The 24,264-nt window shown below is 40.0% G+C and overlaps 1 protein-coding gene across 15 annotated transcripts in view; it reads left to right on the top strand.

Annotated features, from left to right (window-relative positions):
* Positions 1–24,264, top strand: part of MYT1L (myelin transcription factor 1 like) — a 325,893-nt gene that overhangs the window by 286,232 nt on the left and 15,397 nt on the right. For 13 of the 15 annotated variants that reach the window (XM_072143494.1, XM_072143493.1, XM_072143492.1 and 10 more), the window contains 6 exons: positions 1,273–1,509; positions 9,556–9,677; positions 13,614–13,682; positions 20,079–20,141; positions 20,829–20,912; positions 23,732–23,953. In XM_072143494.1, the coding sequence (XP_071999595.1) occupies positions 1,273–1,509; positions 9,556–9,677; positions 13,614–13,682; positions 20,079–20,141; positions 20,829–20,912; positions 23,732–23,953 (797 nt within the window). The remainder of the gene's footprint in view (positions 1–1,272; positions 1,510–9,555; positions 9,678–13,613; positions 13,683–20,078; positions 20,142–20,828; positions 20,913–23,731; positions 23,954–24,264) is intronic. The other 2 variants (XM_072143499.1, XM_072143498.1) reach the window with 2 other exon arrangements.

Here is a 24,264-nt window from a genome sequence, read left to right as displayed (position 1 = left end):
TATCTGGCCGTAGCTCAAATTCTTTATTTGTCCTCAGTTGATGAGAAGAGACCAGCTGCTATGTGACCTCTCTTGTACTATAAACACATCATAGAGAAAAATCTGCTTCATAACACTCTCTTAATAGCAAAGCATCAGATTCACCAAACGGGACATTATAGAGATGTTCTGGCTTGTATGCAGGTCAGGGGTGTAACTAGGAGAAGTTGGGGCCCATAGAAGACTTCTGAATCGGGCCCCCTTCCACCTACATAAGGCAGTCTTCTTATTCCAAGAGGGTTGAGGGCACTGAAGTTACTGTAGACAACATGGAGTAAGTAGACGGCAGATAGCTAGAGATTCCTAATCCTGCCGTCCCTTCCCCTGACATTTCTTATTCAAGTTCCTGGCTGTGTACTATAGAAGATTTCACTGTTATATACATATTATGATGTGCAATGTGCAGCATAATATGTAGATAATGGTGCCCATTCAGGCCCCCTGACACTGCAGGCCCTATAGCAGCCATTATGGCTGCTACTGCTGTAGTTGCACCCCTGAATGAGGGTGAGAAAAGCACTTGGGGTTAGATAGAAACTTACCATTACCTCAAGAAACCTCTCCTATGTCTTCGTCTTACGTCTCTTACTCATCTTCTGCACATTCCTCCTCCTCCCTCTACATAAACTTAAGTTATTTTCTCATGACATGCAAGCCTCATTTTGCTACTGAAAAAGCAACTCAATATAGATTTCACATTGACTGTCAATTTAAGAGGAAGGGAGGAGGAGGAATAGAGCCAGGTATGTGGAGAAAGAAGCACTTTCCTCTGATGCAGTATATTACAAAGTTTCTTGTGTTGACTTTTACTCTCAATTTATTCCATTTTTTTTTAAATTAATGACCTTTAAAGAAATATCACTTATTTATTGAGTATCTAACTTTTGCATGACTGGCATAGCATAGTATTGTGTGCATATTTCGGTGAGTTATATTAAGAACAGGTTACAATAAGACATCACATTACATCATTTTATCTTGGAAAAGATGTTACTGTACGGAAAAAACTCATCTTATCTTTTGTTCTTTCACGTTTTATGTCTTCATGAAAGAACTGAGCCTCATATTGTGTAAGTTTAGGCCGCTGTGTGTGGGCACATTGTCACGACTCAATGCAGCAAATCTACAGGAAGCACATAAGCCAATATAATACTAACACAATAATACTATTAATAACAATAAAGAATAAAATAGTGAAAAGCTAATTTCACCATTTTCATCCATTCCTTTCAGAATCCTGACATTGATGTGGATGAAAATGGGACACTGGACCTTAGCATGAACAAACAAAGACACCGAGATGGTTGCTGCTCCATACTAACTCCACTGGAACCAATGTCACCACAGCGGCAGGCAGTGATGAATAGCCAGTGTTTCCATATGAATGACAGTGATTGCTGGGACTTACCTGTAGACTACACTAAAATGAAACCCAGACGGATAGATGAAGATGATTCCACACAAATTAATGTAGGTTGCACCCATATCACAATCTCAAATGCAAAAAGGATCAATATAGCTCCATGATAGTGGATATGTAAATAATAGTGGGGCAGGAGGGGACAGTGGGGGTTATTATACATACATATATTAAAGTTGGGGCCCCTCCTGCGAAGCCCGATACATAAAGAGGCTCCGCCCTCTTGATGTTCCTGGTGTCTGGGCTGCGCAGTGTTTATGTCTATGTTAGGTGCTACCTGGTGTAGAAATATTCTGCAGCATTCGAACTTTCACCTTTGAAGGTTTACAGACTGCAGCTTGTAAGCAGGCGCGGGGCAGGAACCCCATGCCCTCCAACTCCGCCGTTAGGCTCGCTCCCTCTTCACACCCCTCCACAACCCCTTGTTGTGGAGCTAGTGGATACTAGCATTTGCGATTATTTTAGGGCTACTAGACCCTAAAGCCCTGATAAATAACTCCCATGCCACACCTGGGCCGCTCTACTTAAATATATTTGGGCCTCCTCTGTCAGAATACCTGCAAATAAATAGATAATATCCCTTGTGGTCTAGGGTGGTAAATGGGTTATAGGTCTTGTCTCTTGTATACAGAGTAATAAAGGTATTATTGGTAATATCCCTTGTGGTCTAGGGTGGTAAGGGGCTTCTTGGTCTTGTCTCTTGTATACAGAGTAATAAAGGTATTATTGGTAATATCCCTTGGGGTCTAGGGTGGTAAGGGGCTTCTTGGTCTTGTCTCTTGTATACAGAGTAATAAAAGTATTATTGGTAATATCCCTTGTGGTCTAGGGTGGTACAGGGCTTATTGGTCTTGTCTCTTGTATACAGAGTAATAAAGGTATTATTGGTAATATCCCTTGTGGTCTAGGGTGGTACAGGGCTTATTGGTCTTGTCTCTTGTATACAGAGTAATAAAGGTATTATTGGTAATATCCCTTGTGGTCTAGGGTGGTAAGGGGGTTATTGGTCTTGTTTATTGTATACAGAGTAATAAAGGTATTATTGGTAATATCCCTTGTGGTCTAGGGTGGTACAGGGCTTATTGGTCTTGTCTCTTGTATACAGAGTAATAAAGGTATTATTGGTAATATCCCTTGTGGTCTAGGGTGGTACAGGGCTTATTGGTCTTGTCTCTTGTATAAGAGTAATAAAGGTATTATTGGTAATATCCCTTGTGGTCTAGGGTGGCACAGGGCTTATTGGTCTTGTCTCTTGTATACAGAGTAATAAAGGTATTATTGGTAATATCCCTTGTGGTCTAGGGTGGTAAGGGGGTTATTGGTCTTGTTTATTGTATACAGAGTAATAAAGGTATTATTGGTAATATCCCTTGTGGTCTAGGGTGGTACAGGGCTTATTGGTCTTGTCTCTTGTATACAGAGTAATAAAGGTATTATTGGTAATATCCCTTGTGGTCTAGGGTGGTACAGGGCTTATTGGTCTTGTCTCTTGTATAAGAGTAATAAAGGTATTATTGGTAATATCCCTTGTGGTCTAGGGTGGTACAGGGCTTATTGGTCTTGTCTCTTGTATAAGAGTAATAAAGGTATTATTGGTAATATCCCTTGTGGTCTAGGGTGGTACAGGGTTTATTGGTCTTGTCTCTTGTATAAGAGTAATAAAGGTATTATTGGTAATATCCCTTGTGGTCTAGGGTGGCACAGGGCTTATTGGTCTTGTCTCTTGTATACAGAGTAATAAAGGTATTATTGGTAATATCCCTTGTGGTCTAGGGTGGTAAGGGGGTTATTGGTCTTGTTTATTGTATACAGAGTAATAAAGGTATTATTGGTAATATCCCTTGTGGTCTAGGGTGGTACAGGGCTTATTGGTCTTGTCTCTTGTATACAGAGTAATAAAGGTATTATTGGTAATATCCCTTGTGGTCTAGGGTGGTACAGGGCTTATTGGTCTTGTCTCTTGTATAAGAGTAATAAAGGTATTATTGGTAATATCCCTTGTGGTCTAGGGTGGTACAGGGCTTATTGGTCTTGTCTCTTGTATAAGAGTAATAAAGGTATTATTGGTAATTTCCCTTGTGGTCTAGGGTGGCACAGGGCTTATTGGTCTTGTCTCTTGTATACAGAGTAATAAAGGTATTATTGGTAATATCCCTTGTGGTCTAGGGTGGTAAGGGGGTTATTGGTCTTGTTTATTGTATACAGAGTAATAAAGGTATTATTGGTAATATCCCTTGTGGTCTAGGGTGGTACAGGGCTTATTGGTCTTGTCTCTTGTATACAGAGTAATAAAGGTATTATTGGTAATATCCCTTGTGGTCTAGGGTGGTACAGGGCTTATTGGTCTTGTCTCTTGTATAAGAGTAATAAAGGTATTATTGGTAATATCCCTTGTGGTCTAGGGTGGTACAGGGCTTATTGGTCTTGTCTCTTGTATAAGAGTAATAAAGGTATTATTGGTAATATCCCTTGTGGTCTAGGGTGGTACAGGGTTTATTGGTCTTGTCTCTTGTATAAGAGTAATAAAGGTATTATTGGTAATATCCCTTGTGGTCTTGGACAATAAGGGATTGGTGATAACTATTGTGGTGTATGGCAGTAAAAGGGTTATTGGCTTTAACTCTTGTAATAAAGGTTAGTAAAGATATTATTTGTAACATCACTTTTTGTGGCAATTAAGAATCGCTCACATCCCTTGTGGTCTTGGGTAGCAACACATTGTCAATAGGGTAGTAAATGGGTTATTGGTAATATTCCTTGTGGTTTTGGATAACAAACAGTTGGGATAACCCTTGTGGTCTAGTGTAGGATTATTGGTCATATCTCTTGTAATACAGGTTAGTGATGGTATTATTGATAATACAGGCAGTCCCGGGGTTATGTACAAGATAGGTTCCTTGGGTTTGTACTTATGTTGAATTTGTATGTAAGTCGGAACTGTATATTTTATCATTGTAGCTCCAGACAAAATTTATTTTTATCCTAGTGATAATTGGGTTTTCAAAATTTTTTGCTGTAATGGGACCAATGATTATCAATAAAACCTCATTACAGACACTTTACAGCTGATCATTGCAGTCTGGGAGTAAATGAAGAATCCAGAGAGCTTCACCAATAGTCACATTGGGCAGAGGGGTCCGTCTCTAATCAGGGGTCGTCTGTAAGTCAGGTCTTCTGTAAGTAGGGGACTGCCTGTATCGATTTTGGTCAAGGGTAATAAAGATGCACCAACAATGCATATATGCATACTGTACATACTGCACACAATTCATATATACAAACTACTATACGTATACTACATGGAATGTACATATGAAATACATACGTACACACAACATATAAATATATTACTCAAAATGCATATGTGTAAAATGTACATACTACACACAATACATACATAATACACACTGTACATATACAATACACAATACATACATATTACTGTACACACAATACAGACATATGTACTAGACACAATGCTTGTATACACACTGCACATAGTCAGTTCATACAGAATATAGACAGTACATACATACTAAAGAATTATCACTGATAATGAATGCATCTCAATGGAATCTCAATTTATTTGTAATATCCAGTCCTTTCTACATTATTTATCTTATAAGTTGCAGGTCTCCTGTATAAATTGAGTGAGTTTTTAAAAAAAAACTTTTCTGTTTATGTCAATTTATGTGACCTGTGACCCGATATAATAAGTCATATCAACCAACTTCATAGGGCTAGATAAATATCTTGTCCTATAAGGTGAAAAAAGGATCGGACATGTTGATCTCCCTGTGTTCATTCAAAATAAATGAACATTGCCTCTGTAGAGAAGATGGGGGAGAGTTTTGAGAAATAAATGTCTCTGTCTGTGGCTGTTTAAGGTATAAGGGTATATGAAGAGGGAACATTGTAATGAGAAAATATATAACTATTTTTTATACTACAGTATTTACTTGTTCAAAAAAAAAACTGAATGTAACTCTTTCTGGAAAAGATTATTAATAGAGATGAGCGAGCACTAAATTGCTTGAGTGCTCGTTACTCGGGTCGAACTTTTCCTGATGCTCGAGTGCTCGTATCGAATAACGAACCCCATTGAAGTCAATGGGAGACTCGAGCATTTTTCACTGAAAGAACACATTGAAAGAACACAGTGAAGAACACATTGCAGATGTTCCGTACATCTGCTAACTTATCGGAAGGCATGCATGCCGAACGGTGTTCTTCACAATAGTATATGAAGAACAATATGTGTGAAGAACACATTGCAGATGTTTCCATACATCTGCAATGTGTTCTTCACACATAATGTTCTTCACATACTATTGTGAAGAACACCGTTCGGCGCGTGTGTCTTCCGATAAGATAGCAGATGTTCGTAATATCTGCATTGTGTTCTTCACTGTGTTCTTTCTGTGCTTGGGCTGTGATGTGATCAGGGTCGGACTGCTGATCCTGCTCCAGCCCGCTCCAGCCTCCAATTCAGCCCCCGCTCCTCTCCTCCATGCCCGCTCCGTTTCGCTCCAGCCCCCATTCCGTGCTCCATGCCCGCTCCAGCCCCCGCTACGCTCCTCCATGCCTGCTCCAGCCCCGCTCCAGTCCTCCATGCCCGCTCCAGCCTTGCTTCGCTCCTCCATGCCCGCTCCAGCCGCCGCTCCGCTCCACTTCAGCCTTTGCTCCTGCATGCCTGATCCAGCCTCTGCTCCGTGATGCCCGCTCCGCTTCACTCCAGCCCTCCAGCCCCCACTTCGCTCCTCCACCATTGGGCGCTTGTGTCTTCGGCTAAGTTAGCAGATGTTCGGAACATCTGCAATGTGTTCTTCCCTGTGTTCTTTCACTGTCTTCTTCACTTAAATGATCCTGTGTTCATTGTTTTAATTGTATTCCTCACTGTTCTTCACTGTCTTTTCTTAATTAAATGCTCGATCTCGAGCAGGGGAAATACTCGTCCAAGCATTGAGCCGTTCCGAGTATGCTAATACTCGAACGAGCATCAAGCTCGGACGAGTATACTCGCTCATCTCTAATTATTAACAAAAGTGTTAAAATAATGCACTTAAAAAGGACCTTTCACCACCTCACACATGTAGATATGAATACCAAAGGGACTGCGACACATATTCAGGGGCACTTAGAATTTTCTTTACAGCCCCTGCAGTTGCTGAGATATCAGTCCAGGTATCTGACCATTATAATACTCTCCACTGTCAAAGAGGTGCTGAGAGGGGCCGGATGCAGACTCGACCTACCATTCCATCAATTAGCAAATTCAGGACCATCATTTACATGATCGGTCAGGGTTCCAGCAGTTAATCCCCTACCAAATTGTTATCTTCTATCCTGTGGATATCGGAAGACAATCAACCTTGGCCACATGTAGTGGTCAATTTCTAGATGAAGTAATAAAGGAACAGTGCAACACAGAGTTCTGAGACTAAATAATCCAATTTATTTACTGTGGTCTCATCTAACCAATATTTGGCTCCCCTTACAGTTTTAACATGTTGTCTCATTTAGATAACCAGAGACTACTGGGGATTTTATTCAGGACTTCCAGGAGCTAACTGGAAGAGAGAGCAGCTATAAAGAACATCTCTCTGGAGGACCTGCCATGTCTATTCATTACTCTGACAGCTATTTGATTTTCATGTAATTCTTAATTTCTCCTGTGGAGGTGCTGTCCAATTCCTAACTACTTGTTTCCGGGATCTTATGCAGATTATAGTGGATTGCTGGAGGTCTCTCTATTAATAATATTTTGGGGGAAAATGAATTTCTTCTCTAACAATCATGTGATATTAATAAACATAAATACATTAATAAATATTATTTGAAGCACTTGTTTTTGACGTCCTTAGGAATACCTAATGGATTGCACAATACAAAGACGTCTTGCATATGTTTATACAGTGGTTATTCATTTGCTGAAATCTACATATTTGAATTTATTTTTGTCTTCAAGACGCTGTATATACCTGCAGCCAACTCTATGGAGGAGGGAAAAGAGACATGACTAAGGAAGTGACTAATGTCTATGTAGGAGTGTTATATTATCAGTTCTATAGTACGATACCGCCTTATGCCGAATGTGTGCCCACAAGTCCTCCGTTCTGAATGGTGTTTAACTTCTCAACACGTTATACTTGTGAATGCATCCTGTGAAAACTGGAAGGGTGACATTGGACAATTTTCCGAAATATGCCAGCAAAATAGCAGAAAAATAAGAATAATTTGCATAGTCTCAAATCATGGCAGAAACTACCATTCCCAACATTCTCCGACACCCATGGTTGTCAGGTTTCTGGAAGTTATAGTTTTCCAACAGCTGGATAGTCATAGTGATCACTGTCTTATAAGATACAAGCCATTTGTGACTCCCATTAGAAACTATTGGTCAGAGAAGAATAAATGAACTTTTTCCAATTCTAAATGCATAAAAAGTAAGGATTTATGTAAAGGTAAAGTATTGAAAAAAATCTCAATTGTCGATGAATTCTAATGAATGGCCTATCCCTAGATCTGCTGCCGGGTCAATTATTAAGACAGGATACAAAGGTGGAAGAGTAATTATTTGGTAAAAGCTATAATAGTAAAGCTCCTGTGAACAGGGATGCAGCTGTAGTCACTGCTTTGGAGCACTGCACAAAGCATGGAGCCAACTTCAACCAGATCCTCGCCCTATGTGATCAGTGGAACAGCTAATTGGTACAGGGGTCACAGTGTCAGATATCAGTGACCTTTCTTTTCTTTAATTGGAATTCGTAGATACCCCCTTTTATTAATTGACAGTGATCAACACTTTGAGGGACATATATCATATGTCGGTGCTTGTGTTTAAGCATATGATGAGAGTCCTAGCCCTCTGGCACCAGGCTTTGACCTCTTGATGTATTCAGCAGCAGACTGAGCTTGCAAACAATTCTATGCCAGGTCCTACCTGAATTGTGCTATTACCATTAACGCTCCTAGCAACTAGCCATGGCCTTGATTAGTCAGGGGTTACCCATTGGCCATGGTCTTGGCCATAGTTAAACAACCGAATGGGAAGTTCGGGTCCACTCATCTCTAACCACAGTGGCTAATAATAATTCTTTATTTATATAGCACCTATGCAGCACTGCACAAAGCATGTCCAATTGTTCCCTGTCCCCATGGGGCTCACAATCTAAACAACCTAACAGTATGTTTTGGAGTGTTGGAGAAAACCGGAGGAAACCCATGCAAACACAGAGAGAACATACAAACTCTTTGCAGATGTTGACCTGGGTGGGATTCGAACCCAGGACCCCAGCACTGCAGGGCAGAAGTGCTACCCACTCAGCCACCGTGGCTAAGGGGTTTGTTAGACATTGCAATTATTTTAGAGCTTGTATGCCAGTTTTCTGATAACTGTCCTCCTTGGAGTCTATTGTGGCCTATTTGGGACTGTAGTGGTCAAGGATTATTAATTTAATAGTTTTCTTTTGAAATGGGTTTGATAACTACCAATGAGTACTGATCACACTTTCTAATATTTGTAAGCTTTTGTGAGCAGGGCCCTCACTTCTTTTGTTCCATAAGACTGTTTGTGCTCTGTCATGTTTTAATTTATTTGTATATGTCCCACTATGATATGTAAAGCGCTACAGGATATAATGGCTCTATATAAAGATTATTATTATTATTATTTATCATAATGAGTAATTATCACATTTTCTAATAGTCACAAATGTCCTGCTTGCTCTTGGGTTGCCATGGTAGTTTCAGTGGGTTTACAGTACATAAACATCCTGTCATGTGACCTTCATTTAAAAGAGTGATGGTCATAAGACAGGAAGTTCATGCAGTTATTATGTTAACTCCAGAGCAAGCATAACATAACGCAATTTAGGTGACTTCAGGTGGAAGACATACAATATTTTATTACATTTTGAATTTTTATCCAAAGGAACCAAACATTTGAGTTATTTGCGGAAGGTGTGCATGCTGAGATCTATGTTTGACTATTTCTTAATGTCTTGAAATATAGCATTGACTACAAGTGTTCTAAACTACATTTCTAAAAATTACTTTACTAGTGAATAATTCATGATGTTTCTATAATTTTGCAGCACGACGACCTGGATCCATTCCATGACACTCTGGAAGACAGAAGGTATCCTGGTGAAGTTACAATTCCAAGCCCTAAACCCAAATATCCTCAGTGTAAAGAGAACAAAAAGGACTTATTAACGTAAGGAATTGGTGATTTTAAGTAACTTTTGTTTTTATTATTTTCTGTGACTTTAATTCTGTTGCATCGGCGCCAGCTTCCATGCGACGGAAATCGGGGGCGTGGAAAAATCACGCTATTTAAAAAAAATAAAAGTGTCACTTGACCCACACTTACATGCACCAGGAAGAGGATGGTGAACTCCGGCGGACCTCGGCGCAGCAGCGACACCTTGTGGATATCGGGTGAACGACCTTAGTGAATTGCCAGAAGACCCGAATCCTCATCGTAAATGCGCCGCTGGATCGCGAATGGACCGGGTAAGTAAATGTGCCCCACCGTCTCTGCATGATCAGCTGCTCGTTACACAGAGCCAGATACCATGGCTGTGTAGCCTGAAGTCGCAAATAATGCCATGGTTAACATGCGCTTTCAAATGGACATAACAAGCTCTTACTGGCTTTAGAGGCAGCTAATTGGCATTGCATGCTGTAGTTTATGATTTCTAAGGACACTCAGGTCCTTCGCAACAAGGGAGACTGCCAGTTCTACTCCAACTAGGATGCAATTCTCTGTGCAGATTAATATTCCCCAGTAAGATAACTTTAAATTTATCCTTGGTGAACCTCATTTCCCAAGCGGACATTGATCTATAGAGTGACATAAGGTAAATAACAAAGGATCAACCTGAAATATTCTCCTTTCATGGAAAAATTGAGGACAAAAGATTTAATCAGACTATTGGAGCGGTGGTGACTCCAATGTGTATTGGCACCTTTAGGGCATCATAACCCAGTTTCGTGAAGTATCTTTTGTGGAACATTCATCAGTGTAGGACAAAGAACCTTATCATAAAAGAAAATCTATGAAAGCAGCAGAACATAAATGAGATAACCATATAAATGTACAGACACGTACCACACCCTCTGCTACAATATAGAAGAAGAATCCCATTCGTGTGGACATTTGTAATAGGTTATACTATATGTAGGCGTTCCTATTAAACAACCGTACAATAAACATTGAAGTCCTCCAAGACCTGGCGCCACCCTCGAGGTAAACTTACTTGAAAAGGCATCAAAAACTATAGAAATAGTTACAACTGAACACAACTGAATTAGATGAAAAATAAAGTAAGTAAAGAAATATAAACTTAGTAAACCTCCTCAATATGATATACCAGATCTACTTTCCTGGTTGGCTGGAGAGAGTTTGGCCTGCTTCCCCATGCTACCTTTAGGCATCCTTTTCTAGTGTTACACCTTTTCAATAGTTATAATTTGCAGCCACCTTCTGCCAGAATGTAGTAGGGACACATGCAGTATATATACTCTGCCTTTCATTGAAGGTTTAAGATCTGATATGTATGTTATAGTGAAACATTTGTAATCTTTTCTGCATAACCCAGGCATGGTTGGTACCCTGGATATCCCCGGAACAGAGAGTTTATACATTCTCCCTCTATCAGGATTTTTAGAAAGTTTTTCTAGGCAGAGGGAGATCTCTTTGCTAAGCCTTTGTCTCCATGTGCTAATAACATGGAGACTGCCACTTGATGCCCAAGCAGCAGAGCCAGTCCGGGTTCCTATTAGCCAGGCCCATAACCACTATACTAGGATTGAAGTACACTCCAAATTGTAGATCCACATGTATGTTTGCAGGAAGGAAAATTACCTGCTGCTGCTTTGTACTGAATGCCATTAAAGAGACTGTGAGTTATTGTCCAAGATTTCTGCTGCCAAGTGTGATCCCTGCCTGCCACTAACACCAGAGGCCTCCCATTCACCATCTGCACGGGAGTGTCCCGGGGAATTCCTTCTCTATACTGTGGCCTTCTCCTCTTCTTGCATCTCCCCACTGGCCCACACAGTTGTGGCCTGTTCTCCTGGACCAAGCCATCTGTGACATATACCTGGCACTAGGCCGCACTAAAAGCCAGCCATTTGGTCCCTGGAAATCCATCTGCTCCCATACAGTGGTCAGGCTCCAGTGGGGTAACGTTACACTATGTACTATGACCAATGAGTAGTCGCAGCAGACACAGAAGTAAGAATGGGGATGTCACGGCAGTGGCTACTATTTAGCCACAATGGTCACATGGTCGCCTACAATGTGGCAGTAGTGTCCCCCAGCTCCTCAATGGCTTTCCATTAGATCTGAAAACTAAATGTCCACAGGAGACTAGAACATTCTTCTATAAATCTTCTGGAATAGTTCGACAAAGGGGTGTGGCATATAAAAAGGGTTGTGGTCTCATGCACCAAAAATAGTGTCCTAGTGTTCTAGTGTTCTGGCATAAAGTAAGCCAACTCAACGGAGGTGCAGAATACGACCAGCATCATCCAGCATACTAATCATCCAGCATCAGACTCTTATATGAATCTTCTGCCAAAAACTTACAGTACGACACTTTTTATGACTTCTTATGGCTTTTTCATGACTTTGTGTATGCAGAGAGATCAGATTTGGGGCATTTCATACTGTAATGTGCTGCTGTTTGGCTGTTGCCTTTCTCCATCGGTTTATCCTCCTGACTTCAGACAGACAGAGTAATAGCGATCCCCCGTGTGGATGTAACATTGTACTCTGCACTTACATAAGCAGCTCCATTAGTGACGGAGCCATCCATTTGTTTGAGCAGAACATTCATCACAGAGGAGTCACATAAATATAGCTGTCCTACATACGCGAAGAATGGCGCTTATTGGCGGCGAAAAAGTTTGTGAACACCAATTTGCACCTCTGCGAGTCGTTCTCTTGTTCTGCTCCTCTGGTTTCCAGTCATTTTACATCACATGCACCTTCACAGATCCAACTATTTTGGTGATAAATGATGTTCTGCTTTATAATCGATGGATATTACCGGAAGACTTTTACCCTTTGTAATATTAATATGCTGTTAATAACTAATGCATCCTGTTTCTGTGGAAGGAGATGGGTATTATTCCTCCTTGTAGATGTAATCATACGTTTAACCAGTTTTTGTTCTCTTTATTTTACTCTCTTTATTTTAACAACAGAGAAAAAAAAAATCTGCCAGTTCTGATCTGGTCTACAAATTGGAACAGGCGGAGTTTGCGCCCATAAGAAGCTAGAGGACCCGCAGGGATATTTTAAGACTATGAACCCCCCACCCTATGTATCTACATTATGGATTCATGAGTTTATTACCTAGGGAGTTGGATGTATTGTGTGTTTCTTTAAGCTCGGGCCACATTGGACACACCAGAATTTCTGTCATCCATTCTGTTATCCATTGTTATGCTTCTAAAATCAACATTTAAAATGATGCTAATGAGCCCGAAATGCTACTAGGGCAGTTCCCAAAACCCCTCTATACAGCAGATTCACTGTCTCACAACCTCTTCTTCTCCTGATCAGCACTCCCCTCCATCTGCCAGACATTGAGGAAGTTCCAACACACAGTGCCACAGTGCAACAGCCTTTCAGGCTCATTAGCATCATTGTAAAAGTTGATTTTTAGATAGGAGAAGGGCTTGAATAACAAATATAAGAATATTACCACAGTCCCAGGACTGATGGTTGCTTTTTTTTAGGTGTCACTGACAGAAAATTTTAACCATTAATTTTTAGAGTTTTCATAGTTTACAAAATAAAGATGATCAGTTGGGGTCCAACCTCTGGGGCCTCTACTGATCCAGAGAATAAAGAGGCCACACTCCTGGAATAGTGCTGGGTCCCACCCCTGGCTATGCAGAGGACCTCATGTAAGAGAATGGCACCAATCTTCATTCTGTCGTCTCCTGAGTTCCCAGTGTAAACATCTCAACTGAATTTAAGAAAGTCTTCTCTTCACCTTGACCAGAGATGTAGTCTAGTGACCTCGCCCTGTTTCCAAATACCACAACGAAGGCTTGTTGGCAACTCTTTGTGCAAATTCTTCCAGCCCCTTACCCTAACTCCACAGTTTTAAAAGTTCTTGTGTATTTTTTGCAGATTGTCTGGATGTCCACTGGCAGATAAGAGTATTCGGAACATGATGGCCACCAGCTCACAGGAACTCAAGTAAGATCCCCCATCTTCTGTCTTTTTTATTGCTCGCATTGCAATTATGTTGTATCATTAGTGAATCTTTGCATTGCGTTTCGCTCACATGACGTCGTCTTGAGCTGCTGGAGTTGGTAGAAGTGAAGGTACTTTGAGCAATACTGTGAAATTGAATGTAAGCTTTATCTAGGGTATCATAAAGCTTTGTACCAGCTATCGGCTGCTTTTCTCTTTATTTCCATCTGTTTTACTGTTGCTCATATAACTTGTCATTATTCTATTCTGCATTTTACTTTTCTTAAAATCAGTGAGGTTAATACTCTCTATATCAAGTAAATGAAATGCCCCAGTGTATGGCGTTAGGCTTACGGGCGTATCGCATTGAGTATCGTAAAATCCTGTCTATTCAGCAATGCTGTTAAAATGTTGATTATGTGGGAGGACGTATCATTTACACTACATTGGGTATAGACTTCTCATTATTTTTATCTTGGTCTGTTGCCAAGTCAGAATACTTACCGTAGCATAGCTTAAGTTCTGAATATCTATATAAAATGTAACTATGTACTGAGTATTGACATCGGAACTTATGGAAGAAGCCACACACTTAGGGAGAGGTTACTAATTCCCAGAAACCCTTCCCATTGTTGAAGAAGTAGCCACACAATCAGAGAGTAAAATGACACAATTTGTTCTACTTGTAGTCACCACTAGAGGGAGCTCTTTTTCATGTTTTTCAACTTTCGTGTTGACCCAGCGAAAGGCAAACAAAAAAAACATTTGTTTTGTATGATGCAAATATGGCCGTTGAAATAAATCCCTGGATCATTGTCCTATTCCCAAGAATTTATTTCCCATTATATGTTTTTTCTTCCAAGAAAGACATCCCCTCTTGAACATATCCGTTGTCTCAACCATCACAATGTCCTAGGGCAGAGAGTTCTCACAGTTTCACTGCTCTTACTGTAAAGAATCCCGGTCTATAATGAAATTTAGACATTTAGACATTTTAAACTCCGATCACACCTTTTACATAAGTGCAAGTGTTAGAGATTACCTGATTCCACATGATAAAGTGAGTTCATCTTTAGACTGTTTAGTCTAAAGTGAGGTTTAAGTTTCGTTCTGTAACTTCAACTTTCTTCTCCTTAAGGGGTGTTATCATTTAAGCAAAAAAAAATATTGTTCGTCTGATGAAAAGGTTATACAATTTTCTGATATACTCTCTGTAGGAATCCCACGCTGTTTCTAGATCTCTCTTCCATAGAAAGCTTCTAGGTTTACTTCTTGTGGATAAAAGCAGGTCCCCAGACATGTGATGTCACACAGGTGCACATCTGTGATTACTCTCAGTCATACTAACAAGTTGTGCACCTGTGTGACATCACATGACCAGAGACGGATTTCTATCCACTGGAAGTAAACAATGAAGCTTCCTATAGAATTGGATATATAAAATAGAACTATTTTTATCATACGAACAATAAAATTTATTTGCTGAAACAAAAATATCTCTTCAAATGTTTCTTACAGACTAAAATTTGCCGCACAAATTTGATCTTTGACACATCCCTCTGCAGGTCCCTAGGAGGTCGGTTTCCTACATTATCCTCCTACATTAAAGGGGTTGGCCACTTTACCTCATGTTTTTTGTAATATGTGATAAGTGTGGGGGAGGGGCAGGATATGAGGTAATTTACTAATATACAACTATTAATACTTCTGCTCCGCTTTTATGATATGTAAGGTGAAGCCTCCTGTCTTTTACCTCATCAGCCGGAGATTCCTGTCCATAAAATGGCCGCAGATGGAGGGTCATGTGATCTGTATCTGCCCATGAACAATCACCCTGCCAGCACCTTATGATACATAAGCTAAATATGATATACATATGATACATAACCTCATGAACATAACACTAGGGTCCTGGCAGGGCGATTGTTTATGGACAGTTAGAGATCACATGACCCTCCATCTGCGGCCATTTTATGGTCAGGAATCTTTGGCTGATGAGGTAAAAGACAGGAGGCATATCAAGAAAGAGGAACAGAACTTTTAATAGATGTTTATTGGTAAATGACCTCATACCCTGCTCCCCACACTTTACAAAACACATGAGGTAAAGTAGCCAACACCTTTAAATCTCCTTTAATGGAGCTGCTCCATGGCCAGTTAATATCCAAACTCATTACACAGGACTTATGCACATCATGAAGTTTTAACTGCAGACCAATTCCCCAGAAACAAGCTCCATACATATATATATATATATATAATGCAGAAAGTAGTGTGTTCCTAATCCCTACACAACAATGTGGACACAGCAGAGATACAACATAATGCAGCATATATACAGATGTGTCCTTCCTTACCTTCCCTCTTGGCTGGACATTTCCAGATATGTGTGGCATGGGATGACTAACTTTTCAAGACAATACTGTTTCGTGATATTGTGTCGTAAAGTGATATCATATATGTGTCTATGTACGCCAACCAGTGGTTCTTTTGAGAATTGCAGCCTTTCAAGTCATTTGCTAGTATGTCGTGATATTGTATTGAATTGGTTTCATGAACAACTGGAGGCCTTAAAAATATTTATTGTAAGGTAAGGGTGGACACATCTGTACTGTCACCGCGCAGGATATGACTACAGCTTTTTACGTAAGAGGTTAAAAGAAGGAGAATCAAGTTTTATCTGCCTTGCAAAAGTGATCCTTATCATAAAGCCACAGAAAACCAAAAATCTTTCTCTGTATTGCAAAATGTATTTATAAAAGGAAAGCAGGATTCAGAACGGGATCATTAAGTATTGATAGCTTCTTCTATAGGCCTCGCTAATGTGACTGGAAGCAACACATAGCATAAAGAATGGCGTACACGTAATACACCCGCACTGTTAATTGCCCACTGGTGATTGCAGGATCTGTATGCGGAATGCTGATATAATGGCGCCCATGCTGTTCTCTCGACAATAATGGTGAGAACGATAATCAATAGAGGAATTGAGAAGGAAGAGAGGATATTGTATCTGATGCACGCTGTGCTACTGTATAATCCAGTCACCACATCCATCTATACTTCTACACAATGCACAGAATGTTCTCCTCTGGGAATACACATCTTGAGCTATGGATGGTTCCATGTATTAGACTTTTCCTTATTTGTAGACATTTTGGATCAAATCACAAAATTTGTCTCAAGCAAAAGTCTTCACAAGACACTTTAGTCAACTAAACTGTTATCAAAATTGTAAAATAATGCAGATTTGAATAGTGCAGATGATAATAGTTACTTTTGTAATATACTTTATTCAAAAATATTTTCCAAGTCCTTCTTTTCCTTAACTTTCTGTGTATAAGTGACCTTTACTTCAAATACTCCACTGACAGTAAGGGATAAGGAGAAGCTGAGAAACTGCCTTCTTACTTAACTCCTTACAGAGTCATTGGATAGACCTAGGTCTACTTACAGGGATGAATCATCAAGTGAAATATTCTCTAGCAATGGAAAGAGAGAATATTTAACCACCTGTCCTTGCTGTTTATTATATTTCCAAAAACACTGCTCAGTGCAGGAAAAGAAAGGAGCAAAACATAAGACAAGGAAGATGTTTTACTTAACAAGTTTACTATTGTCACCTACACTATTCATTTCTAATTTTAAGATGACATAGAGGAGCTCCATACTGTATATGTTCACTCAAGTGGCTCTGTGATCAGACTAAGCTCTAACAATCTAAGTGCAGCACACAATTATTATGGGAGATTTGTATGATAAATGTTCCATGATTGTGGTTTAAAGGGATCTACAAGTCTAGGGGGTCAATAGCTACCCAAACCACCCGACAAGTTTGATATTGCCCTATAGACATAATAAAAAATGGGCCAGCCCCTAACACACTTGTATACAAGAGTCTTTCCAGGACCTTTCAAGGTCCCAATATTGCAAAAGCTAATAAAAAATGTCAAACCATTAAACAAGTAAACTTGGTGGCGGGCTAGTTGATTGATTCCGATACTAAGTGCTAGACACCCCCCCCCACCACCACCTTTCAGGTCCCACGCATAGATCATCAATATAGACAGGCTGAAAAACCTCTTTAATTTTGAACCCACAGCCTGGATGGCAACAGAGCTTCCTGTGCTCAGTTTTTCCCCCCAGACCTTGGCTTAACGATAGAGCGAATACCTGCAGAAACGGCGTCATATGTAAATCGTCCAGAATAACAGTACATGAGGAATCGACACCTCTCCCAGCAGTTCCGGAGTAATAAATTCATGTTACCCTTTTATGATAAAGAGAAATGTGAAAATTTACACCCGGAGTAAATCATAGAGCCCCCTTCCATGCTTATGTCATCCTCATTTCAGCTAATTATCGCTTTGGATCATTTGCATACGAAGACTTGTGAAATGAATATCTCAGAAGGGAATACTTTGCCAATGTCTGTTACAAATGATCTGGTGTTTAGCGATAACACCTCCCAACCTCAAATGTGACGTGCCACAATTATTTTCTGCTTATTTATGTATCTGATGAATTGACAGCTGGTTTTCTGCAGTTCTAGATTACATAATGGAGGCTCGATACGCGGATCAATGCTGCCACCACTAGGCCAGTCGAAGTATTGACAGTCAGGGAAACGGGAAATGCACATACATCTAGGATCCTAGATTTGCCTGATCACAAAGGGGAGCATGTGGTCTATAAATAGAGATGTTTCATTGTGAGCGATGTTGCATGTTATAGAATTCAGCTCCTTTACATCCTCTCTGGGGATTGTCAATGCTGAACAGCTAGATCAGAGTCTCTATACAATCAGTACTGAGCCGATATACTGATGTCTTTCCTTTCGCATCATTTAAGATCAATGACCTGTGTATTAGTTAGACTGCATACATTTAAGCCTAGATTACAGTGGCAAAACACATATACTTATCTTCTCAAAATACGTTTTCTGGTTCTTTTAAGTTATCCTGTATCTACATACAGTTACTTCGATGGAGGTTCTACTATTAGGACCACCACATACCAATAACACCATAACTCCCAATAAATGGACATCCAGGATAACATGTCTCCATAAAAAAATTATCTAATAAATAAGGGCACAAGAGATCCCCATTTTCTTGATCAGTGGGGGGTCCAACAGTTTCAACAAATTCTGAACCACCACTGATCATAACTTTGTTTGTATGAAACTAAGGAACGTTAAGCCTCTCTAACGTTGTGTAACAATTTTCGGGACACCATGTACAAAAGAATTTTCTGCCAAGTTATTAATAAAGTACTATCACATTTGTATCACTAAAACCTTGGTCTCTTGTACAGATAAAGTCCGATAGTAATAAATACAGTGACCAAGCATACCTGCCCGGACATTCAATACATTAACTACAAAGAAGGCAACCAAAGCAATTACAGGCAGTCCCCAGGTTAAATACAAGATAGGTTCTGTAGGTTTGTTCTTAAGTTGAGTTTGTATGTAAGTCGGAACCGTATACCTTATTATTGTAACCCCAGTCAAATTTTTTTGGTCTCTGTGGCAATTGGATTTTAAAAATGTTGGATTGTCATAAGAACCAGGATTAACTATAAAGCTTAATTACAGGCACCATTGATAACAGTTAAAGATGTTTATTGTAGCCTAGGACTAAAGTACAGTAAATTAACAAAATCGAGAGGTCCGTTTGTAACTAGGGGTCGTATGTAAGTCAGGTGTTCTTAAGTAGGGGACCGCCTGTACTTGTTCTTTCCCCGAGAACTCTCATTATAGGAGCCCCCGAAACATTGTACTAAAGTACAATTTCCATGATCAGGTGAAGCTCATAGATTACTATGATCAATGCGGCTCCGGAGGTTGGTATGGACCCCGTTGATTATAAGAACAGTGGTCCCTTGTACCCATCACGTCCTATAGGGTTTTAGCTCATAGATTACTGCGATCATTGGGGCTCCAGACGTTGGTATGGACCCCCATTGATCATAAGAACTGTGAACACTTGTACCCCTCATGTCCTATAGAAGTGAATGGAGTGGCCATATATATGTAACCAAACACTCATTTATTTATAGGGTACAAGGGGCTCCAGTACTTGTAATCATTGGAGATCCTGATTGTATCTGCGACCATTGATGGAGGTCCAGGTTGCATCAGCGACCATTGGACCACCACCTCTACAGCCTCATGGGAGGGTTGAAGACCTATCTTCTTAGGATCTGTTGGGTTCTGAGGAATGGACATTTAGTCCACTTTGCCCTGTTCTGTGGGTAGGAGATCGGGGATATTTATTGGAAAACCCCTTTAAGCCAGTGGACAAAAGTGTCATTATTGCTTTTTCACGTAGAACCCTTTTATTTTGATACAGTTTACTTTCTTTTGAAATACATGATATTCGATTTTTCTGGCTTTAGGTGTCCGACTCCCGGTTGTGATGGCTCTGGACATATTACTGGAAACTATGCTTCCCATAGAAGGTATTATTATATAATGACAATTAAAAATGGACACAAAACAGTAAACAGTATGCATCAGTTTAAATAAAATGCCGATAGATGGAATGGAAGGGCTCGGATCCCCACCTTAGTGATTATACAGGGTCCCAATTATAGGTTCTCTACTCATCTGTAAATAATGGGGAATGTAGTAATACCCCTTTATTATTAATTTTCTATCTTTTGGATTTGCCTGGACCTGGTACTGAAATTCAGTTAAACATTTCTTATCCACATTACCAGGTCCTGCCACACTCCTATGTATGGTCCTGTGCCTGACTACATAGTGAAGTTGACATGGAGCGAACTGGATCCCCTTTATTCAGTACTGGGAGCCAGACAGTCAAATAATCAAATAAAATCTTTAAGGAAAAGACATAAATATAAGAAACAGTAGTAAAACAATACCACTTGTTATATGGCCAAAAGTTTGCTCCTGCATGGGGGGAGAAGTCGGGTTTCCTAACCATTGTAACTTATCCCTATCAAATTAATAGGGGATAAGTCACACATTGCTTGGGGGTCTGACTAATGGTTGAACAATCAGCTTAAAAACAGGGCAAATTGAAAATTAAACCACCCACTGGGGCAGAAAATTGCTTTAACATCTGTGGTCAACGTTACTGGATTTTTTTTTTCATTCATTTTCTACATCGTTTCCTTTCTCAGTCTTTCGGGTTGTCCCAGGGCAAAGAAGAGCGGGATCAAGATAGCACAAAGCAAAGAAGACAAGGAAGACCAAGAACCCATCAGGTCCCTTATACTTGTTTTTTTGAGGAATAATCTGCCACAGATTACTTTAAAAGTCTCAGTGATTACAGGGCCATAGGTTGCTGTGTGTTGTATGTGACTATACAAAGAGATGTGTCCGCCCATAATATAGCTCGGATTTGGTTATATATCTTGTTTACTCATGAAACCAATTCAATAAAATACCATGGCATGCTGAAAAATAACCTTGAAATGCTGCAATTAACAACATAACCACTGGGGGGCACGTATTAACACATGAAGGATATCACTTTATGACATGTCACAAAACTGTTACCTTGAAGAGCTTCATCTCATGACATACATACGTGGATGTAGAGAGAAGATAAGGAACATCAGTAGTGCTTGTCATCAGAACATCTATAAGATGCTGGACCCAGGTTGAGTCCATAAGAGCTTCCACTTCGGCACTCAAACCTTCAATCAAACATTTTCAGTTTAGCGCCCCTGTAGTGCCATGCAGAGGCTACATTCATAAACTCTACATTGCAGGACATCTCATAGGGGTCAATTTATATAATTGATTGCCATGCCTCACAAAGACAGTGTTGTAAAGTTCCATTTTAAAGGGAAGGTGCTCTTCACTCCTTTAGGGACATGTGATGCACATATACATAACTTACATACAGGGATTGTAAAGGGAACCTTCCCCCAGAAATGTGATTTTTAACTGTTGACAGGTTCTAATAGCCTATGCTATGCTGATTTTAAAAATGCCTTTGTCAGCATTCTGAATCATTTCAATTGTTTATATAAGTTTAATTCACATTGCCTACTCCCTGTCAGCAGCATGTGGTGAGTCCCTAGGGATTTCTCCCCCTCTCCCCTTCCTGTCATGTGCATTGAGCAGGCAGGGGAGGGGGATGGATGGTTTGGAGGAGTGGAAGAATGCATGAAGAGACACAGGCTGAAAATGCCTCTCCCCTGGGACTCACCACATGCCGCTGGCAGGGATCTAGGTAATTTGAATTAAAAAGTACTGAAATGATCCAGAATGCTGACAAATGCATTTTTTAAATCAGCATAGCATAGGCTATTGAAACCTGACACCAACTAAAAATTGCATTCTTGGTGACAGGTTCTCTTTAAAGTACAGACATTTCTTTCCATTTGGAGTATTGAGCATAGGATTCCCAAGAATTATGTGATGGTGGTGGGTAGTAAAGTCATTGGTGGCCACAAGTGGACCCAAGGTCACAAGTTCAATATCACTGGTCAGGACTAAGCTTGTTATTTGAGACATAAAAGAGATACACAAGCTTGGTTACATCACACAAGTAGTAGGGTGGTTTATATGGTAACTAAGCCAAATGAGACAAAATATATCTGCCCTTTGAAAAGAGCAGATATTTTTCTAGAATAAATGGAATTACCCAATACTCAATGTCAGATGGTCTCCAAATGCTTTTCAGGAATTTCTACCAGGGGGGTGGTGTTTTTTCGTAAAAACCTACAAAACTAGTGAAATAAGAGGTTTTTTGGAGGTGGCCATGACTGGAAAGTGGGCGTTGATATTCTGCTGCTATCAACTGAAAATTGCAGGTATATATCCACTGGATAGGTCAGTATAGGTCAGTATATGCTTCAGGTTTTAGCCCATGCATCTACTGCAAACTACAGAGGGTAAGTCCAAAGGACTAATCATTAGTACAGTACAGCACCCATAGGTGCAGTACCCATGATGACCTAACAGGGCTTGTAACGGGCAACAACATCTTGTCAATTGCATCTTGTTAATCCAAGCTAAGTGCATCCTGGTGCTAGAAATTGGCACTCTTAAGCCCAGGAACCCAATCCATTCTCAGCGCTGAATGCCTCTTATACAGCAGACCTGCAGTCAGCTCCTACATCTTATCGATGGGAGGGGTACATTAGTTTCATCACCTCTGGATAAATTAGTGCATTTACTTTTGGCAATTGCTGTTCACTTTTAGTGCATTAAATCAGAGGTGAAGTCTTTATATGTGATTGCAGATCAATTAGGAACATTTCTAGCGGCTGTAAAATATGCTTTTAGCCCCTTGAAAACAGAAGTCAAGCTGTGATCTCACTTGTCACCGTTATATGGCCATAACTGCAGATATCTGCAGGTTTTGTCCTTGAATGCTCATTCCTTTTTAAAGACATCACTTATTTTACCACATATATTGTATATGTGTAGACCAGTAAATGTTTAGATAATAACCAATTTCAGTGGTGACATACTGCACAATGAACTGATGGAGACCTTAGAACAAGACATGTTCCCAAAATACTTGTCCATTTTTTTTTTAACCAAGAAACCTACTGTAATGCAGGCTCCGGTTAATGACAGGTAACAGGGATACCTCACTTACCTCACTTAGCCTAGGTGATACAGGACAACTAGTCAATGTTCCCATCTTGAGCCAAAGTGCAAAATACAGAGACAAAGATAAGACAATACAAAACAAACCATAGTCAGAACCAAGAGGACAAACACAGTACAAAATCAAAAGGCAATATGACAGTCTGAAAACTGTTAATGGGTCAAAGTACAGAAAACAGAGCAGAGAAATAACAGCCTACCAGGAGCTTACTAAGAACCAAGTCTTTAACAGACATAGTTACTGACCAGGAAGAGATATGGTTTTGATCAGAAAGGTATTGGAGATGGGTGTGGTGCAAAATCAAGAGTACATACTGTAATATGTACATGATATGATGACTCTGCTTTCATAATATGAGATTTGCCTTGATGCACAGCACTTCAGAATGATTGAAATACAACAAATACCAAAAATGAAAATTAATAACTTTTGTCTTTATTGTTTTATACCCAGATGCCCAGTCCCAGGGTGTGACGGCCAAGGTCATGTGACGGGGAAGTATGCATCACATCGCAGCGCATCTGGGTGTCCTTTGGCAGCCAAAAGACAGAAAGATGGCTATCTAAATGGTTCTCAGTTCTCATGGAAGTCTGGAAAAACTGAAGGAATGTCATGTCCCACCCCAGGATGTGATGGCTCTGGACATATCAGTGGTAGCTTCCTCACACATCGAAGGTAAGACCTAAGACATCAAATAATAATGGATATGCATTAGTACATATGTATTCTCTGCTCATCACAGAACACCAATAAGCCACTAAATAGCTGCTATTCCTGCTCACAAATTGCTTGTTAAATTTAAAGAGCCCCTTCTCTGAATAAAGACTTGTCGACAAACTGTGGTAGGTGCCAGCTGAAAGGATGTTGTTTCTACGATGACTAGTTCTACCACTTTCAAAGAGGTAGTCTTATCAAGAAGACAACCTTGTCTTTATGTGAAAGTCAATCATTGACAAAGGGTTCAACACTTAAAACCCACCCTCTAT

The sequence above is a fragment of the Engystomops pustulosus genome, chromosome 3 (assembly GCF_040894005.1).
Source record: "Engystomops pustulosus chromosome 3, aEngPut4.maternal, whole genome shotgun sequence".
In the NCBI taxonomy this organism is placed as follows: Eukaryota; Metazoa; Chordata; class Amphibia; order Anura; family Leptodactylidae; genus Engystomops; species Engystomops pustulosus.
This window is presented reverse-complemented; position numbering and strand designations above follow the sequence as displayed.